Below are 18,715 nucleotides of genomic sequence, written 5' to 3'. Positions count from 1 at the left end.
TCACTTAGCCCTCCCCCTCCCACTTAGCCCTCCCCCTCCAACTTAGCCCTCCCCCTCCCCCTCCAACTTAGCCCTCCCCCTCCCCCTCCAACTTAGCCCTCCCCCTCCAACTTAGCCCTCCCCCTCAGCCCTCCCCCTCCCCCTTAGCCCTCCCCTCCCCCTCCAACTTAGCCCTCCCCCTCCCCCTCCAACTTAGCCCTCCCCCTCCCTCCCCCTCCAACTTAGCCCTCCCCCTCCAACTTAGCCCTCCCCCTCCCCCTCCAACTTAGCCCTCCCCCTCCCCCTCCAACTTAGCCCTCCCCCTCCAACTTAGCCCTCCCCTCCAACTTAGCCCTCCCCCTCCCCCTCCAACTTAGCCCTCCCCCTCCCCTCCCCCTCCCCTCCAACTTAGCCCACCCCCTCCAACTTAGCCCTCCCCCTCCAACTTAGCCCTCCCCCTCCCCCTCCAACTTAGCCCTCCCCCTCCCCCTCCAACTTAGCCCTCGCCCTCCCCCTCCGCCCTCGCCCTCCCCCTCCCCCTCCGCCCTCCCCCTCCGCCCTCGCCCTCCCCCTCCGCCCTCCCCCTCCGCCCTCCCCTCCCCCTCCCCTCCAACTTAGCCCTCCCCTACCCCTCCCCTCCAACTTAGCCCTCCCCTACCCCTCCCCCTCCAACTTAGCCCTCCCCCTCCAACTTAGCCCTCCCCCTCCAACTTAGCCCTCCCCCTCACTTTTACCCTAACCCCAGGCTGCCCACCCTCAGCGGGCAGGGTCCCTTTTTTAAGCTCCTGGTTTGTTTGGTGTGTGTGTGTTTATGAGTTTCCCCCTGTGGGAGATTCCGCTCAAGGTCACCGCTCTCACCGAGAGGAGGGGAGGGGAGGGGAGGGGAGGGGAGAGGAGAGGGGAGGGGAGGGGGAGAGGGAGAGGGAGAGAGGAGAGAGATCCCTAATCCAAAACCTGCGGTCCAATATAGCGCATGCGTCCCCTCCCCTCCCTCCCTCCCCTCCCCTCCGCCCCCCAGTCTGGAGGAAGTAGCAATATGGCGAGAATGCCTGGCAGCGGCGATGCGGGAGACTGCGAGCAGCCGAACAAAGAGCGTCCGGAGGCGGACGCCCAGGACGGGGTCAGCGCCCCGCAGTTGCGCCGCCACCACCGCTGCTGCCGCCGCCGCCGTTTCCTCCTCCTCCGCCGCCGGAAGAAGAAGAAGAAGAGGAGGGGGACGAGGAGGAGGAGGAGGGGGAGCCGGAGCCGGTGCCGGTGCCGGACGGGGCGACGAGCCCAGCCCAGGGCACGGGCGAGAGGGGCCCCGGCCGCCTTGAGCGAGAACACCCGGCTGGCGACCCGCTACGCCGTCAAGATCTTCCGCGACTACCTGAGCGAGAAGGAGCAGCCGCCCGAGTTCGAGAGGCTGGGCAAGGAGGAGCTGTGCCGGGCGCTGCGCTCCTTCTACGCCGAGGCCAGGTCCAAGAGCGGGCAGGTCTACAGCAAGTCCTCGCTCATCAGCATCCGCAGCTCCCTCAACCGCTACCTGAACGAGCCCCCTTACAGCCGGACCCTCGACCTCACCAAGGACCCCGAGCTCCGCAGCGCCAACCTTACGCTGGCCGCGGTCATCAGGAAACTGGAGGAGCAAGGAGCGGGACCCGTCATTCAGAAACAAGCCATTACCAGGTAGAGCAGGACCCGGAGGGAAAGAGGGGGAGGAGGGGAGGGGAGGGGGGGGGGGGGGGGGAAACAAAAACAAAATAAAACACACACACACATCCCCCCCCCAAAAAAAAACCCCTCCAAAACACCTAATTAGGGCATTAAATATCGCTGGGATTATCGTGCATGAAGTGTTATTTTTGTTAAATATTAATATTTTTTTTTAAGAAAACATGCATCAGTTTTTCATGTGTACTTCACTCATCGCAGGGATGATTCTGGAAACTTTTTTTTTTGTTTTATTGCATGGATATATATATTATCCTGATAGGGAAAGCAGCCAAACTGATGTATCATCACAGGGCATTAAATTATTAGAAAATGCAACCCCTGAATTAGTTGTGTATATGTGTGGGACTAATGACACAAAACACACACACACACATACACAAAAAAATTGCCAACTTTGAACTTTACTGTGTGCATCAACTGCCCAACTTTTAACACTTACCATTGCTCTAGCTCTAACCTTGATGGACCTGATCAATTCTGTGTCAATAGTTGACCCTTGTCCTTAGCGGAAACTGTGGCGCTAGTCGCTACTTCCATTATAATCCAACCCTTTTTGCTGTTTTTGACAAAAACCATTCGATGAACCGCGTGACCCCATAGAACTTGTATATCGTTGACGTTTAGTAATGTTGGCTCAATAGATCTTGAGTTTGGAGTTTTTTTTTTGTCTATTGAACCAGCACGACTAACTATTTTTGTCACAATGAGAAACGCTGAATTAATTCGTATTGCCTTGTCCTCTGCAAGGCGAGTGACAGCGAAACAGAATGTGTATACATATACATTAAATACCTGGAGGTTAAATATTTCAGATATTTTCCATTATTCATATATGAGAATCTCTGACCACCTAATACTGAGAGTCTTTACAATTGCCAATGGCTAAAGTCCCTCCTGCCCTACCCTCCCAGAATGGGGTCAAGAAAAAGAAATGAAATATGTACTTTGTCTCCTATGGGAAAGGGTAAAGTAGAATTCCAGGATCATTTGTGGGAAGAAATGTACTTTGAGATTAACCTTGGCATAGTTTAATGGTTACATTAAATTATTATATTGAAAAAGTTGGTGAGGTATACCAGTATGTGGCTCACAACAGTGGCCTAAAATTGGTTGATTATTGATCTTTTACAAATGTCACAGTAAAATACAAGTGACACGATTGTGATACGACAGCCCAGGTTAACTCTTGTGTTTTTCATATTGTGATAATCATGAGATGCGATTATCATGCTAGATCAATATGAGACAATGTGTGAAGTACCATGATTTCAAAGCATTATTTCCATTTTAACCTATTAGCACCTGGCCAAATGCTTCTGTTCCGTAATAACTGTAAAATGCAGCAGTTGCTGGCCATTCTAGGGAATCTGTGATGGGTGTCAGTCTAAGGTGGCTGTTTCAGGTGCTAATTGGTAATATGTAGTCATGATGTGGAGATGCCGGTGATGGACTGGGGTTGACAATTGTAAACAATTTTACAACACCAAGTTATAGTCCAGCAATTTTATTTTAAATTCACAAGCTTTCGGAGATTTTCTCCTTCCTCAGGCAAATGTTTCAAGAGCTCCTTGAAGCCTACGCATTTATACATATTGAACAATACATGGTGTTTACAGACTGCCCCTGCAACTGCCCGTTGCCAAGGCAATCACCGTGTTCAGATGTGTATTCGGGGGTTCTGCAGGTGACACCTCTCTGTCTGAACACGGTGATTGCCTTGGCAACGGGCAGTTGCAGGGGCAGTCTGTAAACACCATGTATTGTTCAATATGTATAAATGCGTAGGCTTCAAGGAGCTCTTGAAACATTTGCCTGAGGAAGGAGAAAATCTCCGAAAGCTTGTGAATTTAAAATAAAATTGCTGGACTATAACTTGGTGTTGTAAAATTGTTTACAATTGGTAATATGTAGAGATTGCTGTAGCAGTGTCACCTTATTTTACATATAAATGATGCAGTAGTGTTAGCAGAAGAATACAAACCAATTTGCAGTACTGTACTTAAAGCATTACAATGTTTCCTGGTGTTTGCACCTTTTTATACGAACACTGCCTGGACCATTGCAGGAAAATGAGATGGTGGCGGCCAGTATTGGTTAGCACCTAGTGATTATCTTTAAAAAAAAAAGAAATCATACTCTTTTTCCCAACAATTACTGTATCATGTCATCAAGACAAATCATATCGTGACATCCCTATCACCAGGTCCGATCTGAGGAAACTCTACACCTCCAGCGCCTTCGATACGAACACCCCCTTTGGATTACTCAATAAGGTCTGGTTCGAGATCTGCATGTACTTCTGCACAAGGGGGAGGGAGAACCAGAGAGAACTGGAGGAGGACTCCTTTGGCTTGGCAACAGATGAGGATGCGCGAAGATTTGTCTATTATAAAGCATGTGGACCTTACCATAAATCTCGCTCGGTAACTTGGAGCAAGAAGAGACTGGTGAATGATGAGGAGAACTTCCCTAGGATGTATGAAACAGGCACAGAGTTCTGCCCTTATGCAAGTTTTGTTAAGTATATTTCAAAGCGTAACCCTCTCTGTAAGGCTTTTTTTCAAAGACCTAGGGATCATTGCAATGAAAGTGATGTGACCTGGTGTGAGAACAAAGCCATTGGGAAGAACCTGCTAGGCACCCGGATGCAGATGTTGTCCAAGGCGGCAAAGCTCTCCAAGACTTACACTAATCACTGTATAGGAGCAGTTTCCATAGCCACCCTGAGCAGCATTGCAGGTATTGGCAGCAGGTTGGTCCCTCACAGATCTCCCCAAAACACAAATGGGTCCCACCAGCATCTCCAGCAATCATGCCCTTACGCCCTCCAAAACCACGAAGGAGAGATTGTAGGGGTGAAAGTGGAAACAGCCATGACCCCCACTCTTTATGAACCTATGTACTCAGATGACACCTGTCATCCACCCTCACCAAAAAGACTATGCATCCGGCCCTCCGATCCTGTAGATTCCCAGAATGTGATTCCAAACAGGAACGACCCACAGGAATCTATGCTTCAGGAATCCAGTGGCCAGCTTGGAACCACTACACCAATAATCATATCAACTAACCAGGTAATGCTTTGCAATCATAGGTTTATCAGATCATCTGATTTCTAAAGCCACCTTTTGAATAAAAGGGGGGAAAAAAAGCTGTGATATGTCTTGTACAGTACTTGAATTTTATCAACATCGCTGTCTAAATTTTAAAGTAATTTTAGGAAGTGAACAAACCTAGGGCAATCAATTTTTGAAGTTGTAAGTTTTAAATTTGAAATTGCTTTATTCCATGCTCTGTCAGCATTCAGTTTTAAATATTTCTCAGGGGACATGTTTGTTTGAAAGCCTTTTCAGAAGGTTTGAAAAGTACAGTGTTACACTTTGTGACTATTAGTAACATGATTGGACTAACTTATTGTGATTTTAAATTTGGATGAGATTTTATTTTCAGCTCGTAGCTTAGATTCACGTGAGAAGAACTTTTTTTTTTCCGCCTTAGAAAACTTATGTAGGGACAGGAGTAGGCCATTCAGCCCATTGAACCAGTTCCGCCATTCAGTTAGATCATTTCTGGTCTGAACCTCCTCTCCATTTACCTGCCTTTGATTCATATCCCTTCATACCCTTACATAATAATAATAATCTGACTATCTCAATCTTGAAAATTTCCAATTGATCAGCATCCACAGCCTTTTGGGGGCGAGAATGACAGATTTCACGTCAAAAAGTGCTTCCTGATTTCACCCCTGCGTTTCCACTTGAGATTCCTTGGAGGAACAAATAATCATTCATTTGAATTTAGAATACTGTTGTCTGTCTGAAGTTTTAATGCGCCGACTTTGTTTTCGTACTTTTAACATTTTTTTTCTTAAAGCTGTCTCTACAAAAGAACAAATTTAGCCTGTCGTGAGAAACATTGTTGCTCTAATTTTCAGCATGACTTAGAGGTAACGCTCTCAACTCCTGAGTCAGAAAATCTTGGGTTCAAGTCCCACTCCAGGACTGGAGCATGTAATCTAGACTGACGCCTCAATGCAGTACTGAGGGGAGTGCTGCATTGTCAGAGGCGCCGTCTTTTGGATGAGATGTTAAACCGAGGTCATGCCTGCCTGCTCAGTTGGAAAAAGATCCCATGGAACTGTTTGAAAAAGAACAGGGGAGTTCCCCCAGATATGCTGATAGGGTTAGATGAAGTAGAGTGGGAGGAAGCTTGTGTGGAGCATAAACATCATCATAGACCAGTTGGGCCGAATGGCCTGTTTCTGTGCTGTAAATTCTGTGGCCAATATTTAGGTCACAAACAGATTTGGGACTTTGCTGTGGCACAAATTGACTGCCTTGTTTGCCTACACAGTATTTCTTTGGCTGTGAAGCACTTTCCTGAGGATGTGAAAGGTGCTGGAGAAGTGGAAGTTCATTTTAATTACATGCATAGTGTTTAGGGTCTGTAGTACACCTGAGAGGGTAAACTCCAGGACTGATACTATGAAATACACAGACAAGGCAATATTCATCTTGCAATTCACTATCTGCATCATGAGCTGTTGCTTTAGAAGTGAATGGATAATGAAGAGGAGTGCATTCTGCAATTGACTCCAAAGTGTCTCTTAAAGTAGTATTTTCTATCCTTTGTGAAGTCTGTTCCATCCTAATCACTAAATAGGGATTAAAAAACATGTTATTTATACCCCCTCCCAAGTTTCGTGCCTATTACATTTTTCCATGCACTGTCAGTATCAAGCATTTCCAGGTGACATCTAACCTAAGTTACACCGGATAAAGCTGCTTTTTCATCATGTCCAAGACAAACTCAGAGCAAGGAGTGGCTCCAATGTGGCAACATTATTTCCCATGTTGGCCGTCATCTTGTCCCCCTCTGAGACTTTCGATTTGGCGCTCCGTGTTTGGGAGAATTATGCTGTATGCACTAACAATGTTTTTGAGAGATGTTGAACTGATTTCAATTAAGAGATTTTTTTTTCATTCCATTAGCCTGGTGTGGATTTAAACTCAGGTACCAGAAGGGGAAGGATTTTTATTCTCTAGTTCACTGTCAGTCATTCCATGGACCCATTGTCTTTCTGGCTCGGTGGGTAGAATGCTACCCACTGAGCCAATCTGAGACTTCTCTATATTTTTAATCTTTGAATTCTGTTGTCTCGTATTTTGTGTATCCATCACGCAGATCAGACTGCTATTAAAAGTGGGGAAAATGTAGTTACACAGAATGCTTGAATGAGGAACTTCCTGGGCAAGGCTCTGAAAAGGAAGGTGGAGTTCCCCATTATCCAGAATGAAAACATTTGTAAGCTAAGTACACAAGTAATTTCCGACGCCAACAGATTAGTTTAGTTTGTTAATGATAATTAAGGCGTATAGGAAAATTAGGCATGCTTTGTTTATGTGTGTTCTATGATAAACCCTCACTGGCTGGTGCTGGTATAGTGACATTTTAAGAATTGTTCCTTCTAACACTTCAACTGAATAAGTTTCATTAGATTATGAGTAGGCATAAAAGAGAATTTTTAAATTGGCGGAGAGTCCATTGCAATGCACAGCGACTGCAAGTTTTGCTCATTCTGACCCGTCTGTGTAAGAGTTGCTGTGAAGTTAAGACTAGCACCATCAGTGGAGAATTAGGATGAAGAGAGGGAGAAAAAGACAGAGTTGTAATCAAAAGGTATGAGTAGGTTTTAGCAAATCAGGATGTGTTGATTGACTTTGCCATCCTCTAAAACAATCCCAACTGTCTTGAAATAGAATTAAAACTTTTTAGAATTGTAAGATGAAAGAATTACCAATTAGTCCCACTCCCCTGCTCTTTCCCCATAGCCCTGCAAATTTTTCCTTTTTATGGAATCATCCAGCACAGAAGGAAGCCATTCGGCCATGGTGCCTGTAACCATCATTACTTATCAAAGCGAAGATGATGCTGAAGAATGTTGCGTTATTCCACTTGTGAGACCAATAAAAATAATGCCCCCTTTTTAAAAGGGTTGTTTCTAACAGCAAACGTACCATCCCACCCCCCTCCACCGTGTAAGTGGTCCAATAGCAAAACCATCGGAGATATCAAACCCCCTTTCCAGGAGGTGATTTCACCCATGTGACTTTGAAAACAAAACATTGCAGGCAGCAGAACGGAACAGCTCAAAGGTCAGATCTGCCATTGTGGTTCTGACCAAGGGTGGACTGGGCTCTGTCGTTCAGTGCACTGGCCAGGTTTTAGCACTGTTGGCCTGTGTGGACCATCCACCACCAATGGGGAAGGTCGATGGCCACAACAGAAAAAGTCACAAGCTCAACTTTGTAATAACTGTACGTGCACCATATCATACTGTACATTTGCTTTAAAGATGTATTTGCAATCATTGAGCGGATACTTGTTCCATTGTTGCACAATGCGCCCCATTGTGAATTCAGTGCCAGTGGAAGCAACCAATGTTACCTCTGTGATATAAACAGGACCTCTTTCATGCCCTGTGGATGGGAAAGTAAATGAGACAATATTAATGTCCTTGAAGACGGTGTGCACCCCTAAAAGAAGTTGTGTTAGTTTCCGCCTTCAATGGCGGTGCTGCCCAAACAGCAATATGTCAGAAATGGAGGCAGCCACGTTTTTTTGGCTGTGACCAGGCTAAGCTATCGAGTCGCCCCCACCTCACTCGGTACAGGTCAGCAAAGGGGTCATGATCCTTCTAGCCTGTGTGCTTGCCATCCTTTGGGGAACAAAGCTGCGACTGGCAGTAACAACTGTGCATGCAGAAGCTCACCTCTTTACAGTTCTTACTTTCCAAAGTCCTTGAACGTGTTGTCGCTTCCCAAATCCGTGCTCGTCTTTCCCACAACTCTGTGTTTGAACGTCTCTGATCAGGTTGCTGCCCCTGCCACACCGCTGAAACGGCCCTAACTAAAGTCACAAATGTCCTCCTTTGTGACTGTGACCATGGTGCACTATCCCACCTTCGCTTGGTCCCACTCTCTTAGCTATCCAATCATAACCAGAGAATCTCCAGCAATGGCTTCTCTTCCGGCCCCTGCACCGTTACCTCGAGTCCCTCAAGGATCTATCCTTGGTGCCCTCCTATTCCTCATCTACATGCTGCCCCTTCTCAACATCATCCAAAGAAATGGCATCAGGTTCCACATCTACACTGACCACCCCAGCTCTACATCTCCACCACCTATCTCGACGCCTTTAACGCTGTCAGCCTGCTTGTCTGACATCGAGTCCTGGATGAGGTGCAATTTCTTCCAGTTAAAGATTGGGAAGACCAAAGTTGTCATCTTTGCCCACCCCTCCACAAACTCTCTTTCCCCCCCAGCGCCAATTCCATTCCCCCTCCCCGGCCACTGTCACGGGCTAAACCAGACTGCTCGCAACCTCAGTGTCCTGTTTGACCCCGAGCTGAACTTCTGACCCCATATCATCTCAATCACAAAGACTGTCTACTTCCACCTTTAACATCGCCCATCTCTGCCCCTGCCTCAGCTCAACTGTTGCTGAAACCCTCGTCCATGCTTTTGTCACCTCTAGACTCGACTATTCCAATGCTCTACTGGCTGGCCTCCGATAATAAACTCCACCTTCTATAAACTTGAGCTTATCCAAATCTCTGCTGCCCATATCCTAACCAGCACCAAGTCCCGCTCATTCGTCACACCTGTGCTCGCCGACCTACATTGGCTTCCCTTCCACCAACTCTTACCAATTTAAAATTCTGATCCTCGTGTCAAAGCCTTTCATGGTCTTGTCCGTCCCTATCTCTGTATCCACCTCCAACCCCACCAAGAGCTCCGTCCCTTCAACGCTGGTCTCTTCTGCATTCCCCACTCCCTTTGCCTCACCGTTGGCGGCCGTGCTTTTAGCTGCCTCGGCCCTAAGCTCTGTAATTCCCTCCCTAAACCTCTCCGCCTCTCTACCTCCCTCTCCTTCTTGAAGACCTTCCTGCCTCCTTGACCAAGTTGCTAGTCACCCTTCGTAATCTCTCCTCCTTTGGCTCGGTGTCAGGTTTTGTCTGATTACGCTTCTGTGAAGCACCTTGGGTCATTTTCCTATGTTAAAGGTGCTATATGGATGCAAGTTGTTTGTATGCAATTCCAGTGGTATAAATGCACCATTTCTTTTCACTTCTTAAAACTGTAAGTAGGTTAAAGGGTTTCATTTAGTGTGGTGCTCCCTCCCGAAATTTGTGGCTAGTATTCAGACTTATTTATCTTCTTCCTGTATCACTTAAGAATTTTGACTTTTATTCTGAGAATGTTCAGCTTCTTTCTATTGACCATTAAGAATGTATTATTCTTTAGTTGACTGTTTGCAAAAGCAGCAGACTACAAGGAAAGAATTATTTTCAATGGAGAGTACTTTTATCTCTCTCTCTTTCATTTCGCAACCAGAATTTACACCCTTGAAATAATTCTCCAGTTAGAGAGGTGAATATGGTCCAGTGACCTCGGAACAAAACACCCATGGACCTTGTCCACCAGGAGCTGTTTAGCTGTGCAGAGTCTGTGTAGTTAATGTGTAATCATAAGCTATGCTGTTACTCTTAAAGCACTCTCCACTTAGTTTAACTCTTGGTTTCAAAAAGAAAGATAGACTTGCATTTATATAATGCCTTTCATGATCTCAAGATGTCCCTGAGTGCTTTACGGCCAGTTAAGTACTTTTGAAGTGTGGTCATTGTTGTAATGTAGGAAATGCGGCAGCCAATTTGCGCACAGCAAGCTCCCACAAACAGCAATGTGACAATGACCAGATAATTTTTTTTTGTGATGTTGGTTGAGGGATAAATATTGGCCAGGATACCGGTGAGAACCCCCCTGCTCCTCTTCGAGATAATGCCGTGGGATCTTTTACGTCCACCTGAGAGGGCAGATGGAGCCTCGGTTTAATGTCTGATCCAAAAGACGGCACCTCCGACAGTGCAGCACTCCCTCGGTACTGCACTGGGAGAGTCAGGCTAGATTTTGTGCTAGAGTCTTTGGAGTGGGACCCACGACCATCTGACTCGGAAGCAAAAGTGCTATCCACTGAGCCAAGGCTGATGCTGTAGCCATTACTGTTGGTCCGAAACTGTACAGGGGATAGGGAATTGAATGTCTTTTAGTGAAGGTGTTCGTGGATCTCCCAGAACCAATGTCTTCATAGATATCCTTCCCATAGCTGAACATACCAAGCAAAAGCTTGATCGTTTGAGTTATAAGCAGGAAGCTTTTTTTTTCTACCAATTGTTTTGCCAATTTATTTCCACTCCCCCCATCCCCCCACCCCGGCATTGATTGACTTCATGCTGAAGCTCAGTTGTTCCCTGATACCTCTGGTTCATGTATAAGCTTTGATGGTGAGCTTTGGCTGTTTATCAGCGAAAGGTAAAACAGCCAAATGTAATCCTGCCTTCGTGCAACGTCCACACACAAGTCCCAACAGGGGTTGTCGGCTAGCGATCAGGAACAGATACTGTGGCTGATTTACCTCTCTCTAACCCATGGAACTGAGACCCAATTATAGAATATTGGAAGGTTACAGCACGGAAGGAGGCCATTCGGCCCATCAAGTCCGCGCCGGCTCTATGCAAGAGCAATCCAGCTAGTTCCACTCCCCCACCCTTTCCCCGTAGCCCTGCAAATTTTTTTCTTACAAGTACTTATCCAGTTCCCTTTTGAAGGCCATGATTGAATCTGCCTCCACCACCCCCTCGGGCAGTGCATTCCAGATACTAACCGCTCGCCTTGTAAAAAAAAGTTTTTCCACATGTCACCTTTGGTTCTTTTGCCAGTCATCTTAAATCTATGTCCTCTGGTCCTTGACTCTTCCATCAATGGGAACAATTTCTCTTTATCTACTCTGTCTAGACCCTTCATGACTTTGAATACCTCTATCAAATCTCCTCGCAACCGTCTCTGTTCCAAGGAGAACAACCCCAGCTTCTATCCACGTAACTAAAGTCCCTCATCCCTGGAATCATTCTAGTAAATCTCTTATGCACCCTTTCTAAGGCCTTCACATCTTTCCTGAAGTGTGGTGCCCAGAACTGGACACAATACTTCAATTGTGGCCGAACCAATATTTTCTAAAGGTTCATCATGATTCCATACTTTTGTACTCTATGCCTATATTTATAAAGCCCAGGATCCCGTATGCTTTTTTAACCACTTTCTCAACCTGCACTACCACCTTCAAAGATTTGTGCACATATACCTCCAGATCTCTCTGTTCCTTTATCCCTTTTAGAGTTGTGCCCTCTAGTTTATATTGCCTCTCCTCCTCCTTCCTACCGAAATGTATCACTTCGCATTTTTCTGCGTTAAATTTCATCTGCCATGTGTCCGCCCATGCCACCAGCCTGTCTATATCCTCTTGAAGACTATCACTATCATCCTCACTGTTGACTACACTTCCACGTTTTGTCATCTGCAAATTTTGAAATTGTGCCCTGTACACCTAAGTCCAAGTCATTAATATATAACAAGAAAAGCAGTGGTCCCAGCACTGACCCCTGGGCAACACCACTGTACACCTCCCTCCAGTCTGAAAAACAACCATTCACCACTACTCCGTTTCCTGTCCTTTAGCCAATTCTGTATCTATGTTGCTACTGCCCCCTTTATTCCATGGGCCGCAATCTTGATGATAAGCCTACCGTGCGGCACTTTATCAAATGCCTTTTGAAAGTCCATATGCACCACATCAACTGCATTGCCCTCACCTACCCTCTCTGTTACCTCATCAAAAAACTCCATCAGGTTAGTTAAACACAATTTGCCTTAAGCAAGGGTGTAACATTTGCAATTCTCCAGTCCTCTGGCACCACCCCTGTATCTACAGATGTTTGGAAGATTACGGCCAGTACCTCCACAATTTCCACCCTTACTTCCCTCAGCAACCTAGGATGCATCCCATCCGGACCGGGTGACATATCTACTTTAAGTACAGCTAGTCTTTCTCGTACCTCTTCTTTATCAATTTTTAGCCCATCCAGTATCTCAACTACATCTTCCTTTACTGAGGCTGTGGCAGTGACAAACCGGATTCATTCCCCTCAGTGGTTCAGCAAGAACTGATTCGAGTACACCGTAAAGTTCAACACAACTTTAATAGCAGATCTTAGTCTGTAGCTTCAATTCAGATTCCTGAGAGAATCCGAACGATTCTAACAGAATAAGGAGACAAAGACAAAGACAAAAACTCATACCTTTATACAGATCAATAGGAGTTAGAACATTATTAACACAAGAGTCAACACCAATCATAAGCCGGGCACAGGTTGCCATGCGGGGTTACATTATTTCCGGCCAATCATAGATAATCCATGTGCTGACCATGTTGCTGTTAGACATCAAAGGGGACACTTCCTCACCTTCCAACTTGGAATGTTCTTCCCTGTTCCTTCTGTTCCTTATCTCCCAACCTGGAATGTCTTTCAACTTTGGCTAAGCTCGTTACCTATATTGATCTGCCATAAACATGGAGACATTCAGACCAGTCCTTGAATCACATCAAAGACCTATCATTGATAAGACAATGCAGGCCTGCTGACTAAACAAACATATGGCCCAGCAGGAGGGCCAGGCCACTTGTATCAATCTCAGTTACTAACTAATTAACCCTTTCTAACCATTTTGCATTCTGCTTCTTTGCCACGTAGGCATTTTAATATTTTACCAAAAACTGACCACGTAGGGATTCTCAGCAGCATCTTCTTCCTTGGTAAAGGCAAATGCAAAGTACTCATTTAGTACCTCAGCCATCTATCACCATCCAGCTGGCTACAGTTAATTATGATGTGGAGATGCCGGTGATGGACTGGGGTTGACAATTGTAAACAATTTTACAACACCAAGTTATAGTCCAGCAATTTTATTTTAAATTCACAAGCTTTCGGAGGCTACCTCCTTCCTCAGGTAAACATTTACCTGAGGAAGGAGGAAGCCTCCGAAAGCTTGTGAATTTAAAATAAAATTGCTGGACTATAACTTGGTGTTGTAAAATTGTTTACAGTTAATTAAGCACAGGGCAGGAATCAAACCTTCGATCTCCCTGACCTATATGCCTCAGCTACTCACTGGATAAATCTGCTGAACCATCAGAGGGGCACTGGAACCTCTTGTTACCCATTTGCATTGGAGAAATGCTTGCCCTGCCTCACTGCTTATGAAATTGCCTGGTTTATATTCATACAACAACTTGCATTTATATAGCACCTTTAACGTAGTAAAACATCCTTCACAGGAGTGATCAGACAAAATTTGACGCTGAGCCACATAGGACCGGTGACCAAAAGCTTGGTCAAAGAGATAAGTTTTATGGAGCGTCTTAAAGGAGGAGATTGAGGCGGAGAGGTTTAGGGAGGGAATTCCAGAGCTTAGGGCCCAGGCAGCTGAAGGCACGGCCGCCAATAGCAAAGTGATGAAAATCAGAGATGCGCAAGAGGCATTGGAGGAGCGCAGAGATCTCGGTGGGTTGTAGGGCTGGAGGAGGTTACAGAGATAGGGAGGGGGCGAGGCCACGGAGGGCTTTGAACACAAGGATGAGAATATTAGTTTTACATCAGGTCGGGTGTGTTATTTGGCTGAAAGTGATCTTTATGACTCTTTTCTTCAGTGTTGTGGCCATCTCCGATCGCAAAAGGTACGTACGTACGTACCAGCAGTATTCCGACGACTTCACTGTCTAACAGAGGTGAATGGGAAAGCTACCTGTGCCTCAGGCCATGACACCACTTGGTATTTATATTGAACGGTGAGGCAGCCCTGCTGTTGAGAGGGTGCGGCTGAGAAAAGGCACCAGTTTTGCTGATTTGCACCACCTGCCAAGGCAGTGGCGCCATCAGTGGCAGACTCCCAACATCAACTGGTTTTAGAGAATTATTGTTTAAAGAAATTTGGTTTTGAATTGAACACTATGTGATGTAGGAGGTTAGTTAATACTTTCTGTGTAAAGGTGATGTGGAGATGCCGGTGATGGACTGGGGTTGACAATTGTAAACAATTTTACAACACCAAGTTATAGTCCAACAATTTTATTTTTAATCCCACAAGCTTTCGGGGGCTTTCCCCTTCCTCAGGCAGTCATTTCCACACCGCCTGAGGAAGGGGAAAGCCCCCGAAAGCTTGTGGGATTAAAAATAAAATTGTTGGACTATAACTTGGTGTTGTAAAATTGTTTACAAACGTGTAAAGGTGAGGTGAGGAGAAATTATTTTTACGATTTGGAGTGCGCTGCCTGAAAGTGCGGAGGAAGCAGACTCGGTGGTAACTTTTAAAAGGGAATTGCATAAATACTTGAAAGGGGAAAAATTTGCGGGGGAGTGGGACTAATTAGATAGCTCTTTCAAAGAGCCAGCGCAGGCAAGGTGGGCCGAATGGCCGCCTCCTGCGCTGTATGATTCCATGCCCACCTTCCACTTTGAGAATTTGGTATGAAATCGCAGTTTCTCACATCTTTAATAATTAAAGGCTGATTGCTGGCAAGTCAGAATCTTAAATTTTACTGAACTAGGGGCCGCGGATTAAAAATAAGGGGCCTCCCATTTAAGACGGAGAGGAGGAGAAATTTTTTCTCTCAGCGGGTCGTGAGTCTGTGGAACTCCCTTCCCCAGAGAGCGGTGGAGGCAGGGTCATTGAATATTTTTAAGGCTGAGTTAGATAGATTCCTGATTAACAAGGGAGTCAAAGGTCATAGTAGGTAGACGGGAAAGTAGGGTTGAGGTCACAATCAGATCAGCCATGATCTTATCAAATGGCAGAGCAGGCTCGAGGGGCCGAATGGCCTACTCCTGCTCTTAATTTGTATGTTCGTATGTTGAACCACAAAGGGTGTTCCATCATAGGGGCTGAGAGTTGATTAAAGCAGTAGGACCCATATTCTAAAACACATTGGAATAAAATAGTTGCAAAAACGCATAGAAGACCATTTCTAAACTTGTTCTGCAATATGTGATCTACCTGTCTTAAAAGAACACTTTCACTATACTGTTGCGCTGTTTTTAGTCTTGGCCATGGCTCAGTGGGTAGCACTCTCGTCTGAGTCAGAAGGTTGTGGGTTCAAGACTCACTCCAGAAACTTGAGCACATAATCCAGGCTGACACTTCAGTGCAGTACTGAGGTAGTGCTGCTCTGTCGGAAGTGCCGTCTTTCAGATGAGACCTTGAACTGAGGCCTGTGTCTGCCCCCTCTGGTGGATGTAAAAGATACCATAGCCACTATTTCGAAGATGAGCAGCGGAGTTCTCCCCGGTGTCCTGGTCAATATCCCTCAACCAATATCACTAAAGTGGATTATCTGGTCATTATCACTTTTTTTTTTATTCGTTTATGGGACGTGGGCGTCGCTGGCGTTTATTGTCCATCCCTAACTGCCCTTGAGAAGGTGGTGGTGAGCCGCCGCCTTGAACCGCTGCAGTCCGTGTGGTGAAGTTTCTCCCACAGTGCTGTTAGGAAGGGAGTTCCAGGATTTTGACCCAGCGACGATGAAGGAACGGCGATATATTTCCAAGTCGGGATGGTGTGTGACTTGGAGGGGAACATGCAGGTGGTGTTGTTCCCATGTGCCTGCTGCCCTTGTCCTTCTAGGTGGTAGAGGTCGTGGGTTTGGGAGGTGCTGTCGAAGAAGCCTTGGCGAGTTGCTGCAGTGCATCCTGTGGATGGTACACACTGCAGCCATTGTGCGCCGGTGGTGAAGGGAGTGAATGTTTAGGGTGGTGGATGGGGTGCCAATCAAGCGGGCTGCTTTGTCCTGGATGGTGTCGAGCTTCTTGAGTGTTGTTGGAGCTGCACTCATCCAGGCAAGTGGAGAGTATTCCATCACACTCCTGACTTGTGCTTTGTAGATGGTGGAAAGGCTTTGGGGAGTCAGGAGGTGAGTCACTCGCCTCAGAATACCCAGCCTCTGACCTGCTCTTGTAGCCACAGTATTTATGTGGCTGGTCCAGTTAAGTTTCTGGTCAATGTTGATGGGGGATTCGGCGATGGTAATGCCGTTGAATGTCATGGGGAGGTAGCTAGACTCTCTTGTTGGAGATGGTCATTGCCTATCACTTGTCTGGCGCGAATGTTACTTGCCACTTATGAGCCCAAGCCTGAATGTTGTCCAGGTCTTGCTGCATGCGGGCTCGGACTGCTTCATTATCTGAGGGGTTGCGAATGGAACTGAACAATGTGCAATCATCAGCGAACATCCTCATTTCTGACCTTATGATGGAGGGAAGGTCATTGATGAAGCAGCTGAGGATGGTTGGGCCTAGGGCACTGCCCTGAGGAACTCCTGCAGCAATGCCCTGGGGCTGAGATGATTGGCCTCCAACAACCACTACCATCTTCCTTTGTGCTAGGTATGACTCCAGCCACTGGAGAGTTTTCCCCCTGATTCCCATTGACTTCAATTTTACTAGGGCTCCTTGGTGCCACACCCGGTCAAATGCCGCCATGATGTCAAGGGCAGTCACTCTCACCTCACCTCTGGAATTCAGCTCTTTTGTCCACGATTGGACCAAGGCTGTAATGAGATCTGGAGCCGAGTGGTCCTGGCGGCACCCAAACTGAGTATCAGTGAGCTGGTTATTGGTGAGTAAGTGCCGCTTGATAGCACTGTCGACGACACCTTCCATCACTTTGCTGATGATTGAGAGTAGACTGATGGGGCGGTAATTGGCCGGATTGGATTTGTCCTGCTTTTTGTGGACGGGACATACCTGGGCAATTTTCCACATTGTCGGGTAGATGCCAGTGTTGTAGCTGTACTGGAACAGCTTGGCTAGAGGCGCAGCTAGTTCTGGAGCACAAGTCTTCAGCACTACAGCCGGGATGTTGTCGGGGCCCATAGCCTTTGCTGTATCCAGTGCACTCAGCCGTTTCTTGATATCACGTGGGACCTTTCTGTGCGGAAATTGGCTGCCACGTTTCCTACATTACAACAGTGACTAAACTTCAAAAGTACTTCACTGGCTGTAAAGTGCTTTGGGGCGTCCTGAGGTCGTGAAAGGTGCTACATAAATGCAAGTTCGTTCGTTCTTTCCTAATGCAGCCTTTTACCAGCTATTAATGCCTGCACGAGAAAGCTCATCAGATCACTTTCTACCAAAAATGTATTAACATTACTCAAAACACCCCCAACTGACCAGGCACATCACTTAACCATTTCACGTACTGTTGCCCCTAATGGATTTTACGACTAAAGTTGCCCGTTTTGTGTTGAGTGCCAAATAATGGACAGGCAGACAGACAGACAGATGCCCCACTCAGAACTGGATTGTGAGAACCTTGGGACTTTTACTATCCATTATTGAGAGGCAACTTTTATTCCCGCCAGCCTGGGTTGGATGAGAGTCCAGGATGATAAAGCTGACATGGCACCACAATAATCACTCAATCCTTGTACTTACTGGTGCATCAACAAAGTCTTGGAGCTTTCGACAATACTTGGAGCACTCTGAGGTGTGAAATTCATCTTGATGGCAATTGAAATATTGATTTTTTTTTTTAATTAAAAAGATGAGGCACCATTTTGCTGCAATGATTTAATTATTTGTCTTGATTTCTACACTGGGAGGAGGCAGAAAGCTGATTTGAACAGGAGGTGATGGATACTTTGTTTTCTTTAGTTCAGTGTCCGCCTGTAATGGATTGGAACCTTGTACATCCTTACTCTATATTGGTAGATCGTTCCTATAAAATTAAGAAATTTAAGTGCATGATTTTAACTCACATCGGTGTTCATTAAAAATAATTTTTAAAAAATAAGACTTGTATTTATACTGCACGTTCACGACCTCAGGACGCTTTACAGCCGCTTTTGATGTGTAGTCACTGTTGTAATGTAGGGAAACACAGCAGCCAATTTGCACACAGCAAACAGCAATGTGATAATAACCAGGTAATCTTTTTTTATTGATGTCGGTCGAGGGATAAATGTTGGCCCAGGACACTGGGGAGAACTCCCCCAGCTCCTCTTCGAAATAGTGCCATGGGATCTTCAACGCCCACCTGAAAGGGCAGGCCTGGCCTCGGTTTAACATCTCATC

General features: G+C 46.1%; 1 protein-coding gene across 3 annotated transcripts in view; it reads left to right on the top strand.

The window, feature by feature from the left end:
* Nucleotides 1-18,715, top strand: part of kctd1 (potassium channel tetramerization domain containing 1) — a 155,811-nt gene that overhangs the window by 58,960 nt on the left and 78,136 nt on the right. The window contains exons 1-2 of one of the 3 annotated variants that reach the window (XM_067977870.1): nt 957-1,647; nt 3,899-4,769. The exons of 1 other annotated variant lie outside the window; for it this stretch is intronic. In XM_067977870.1, the coding sequence (XP_067833971.1) occupies nt 1,016-1,647; nt 3,899-4,769 (1,503 nt within the window). In that variant the 5' untranslated portion in view covers nt 957-1,015. Of the gene's footprint in view, nt 1-956; nt 1,648-3,898; nt 4,770-18,715 lie in introns of those variants that run through there. One more of the 3 variants, XM_067977875.1, reaches the window with a different exon arrangement.

Source organism: Heptranchias perlo, chromosome 3 (genome assembly GCF_035084215.1).
Source record: "Heptranchias perlo isolate sHepPer1 chromosome 3, sHepPer1.hap1, whole genome shotgun sequence".
Classification (NCBI taxonomy): domain Eukaryota; kingdom Metazoa; phylum Chordata; class Chondrichthyes; order Hexanchiformes; family Hexanchidae; genus Heptranchias; species Heptranchias perlo.
The sequence above is the reverse complement of the archived record's forward strand: the minus strand, read 5'-3'. Positions and strand labels throughout refer to the sequence as shown.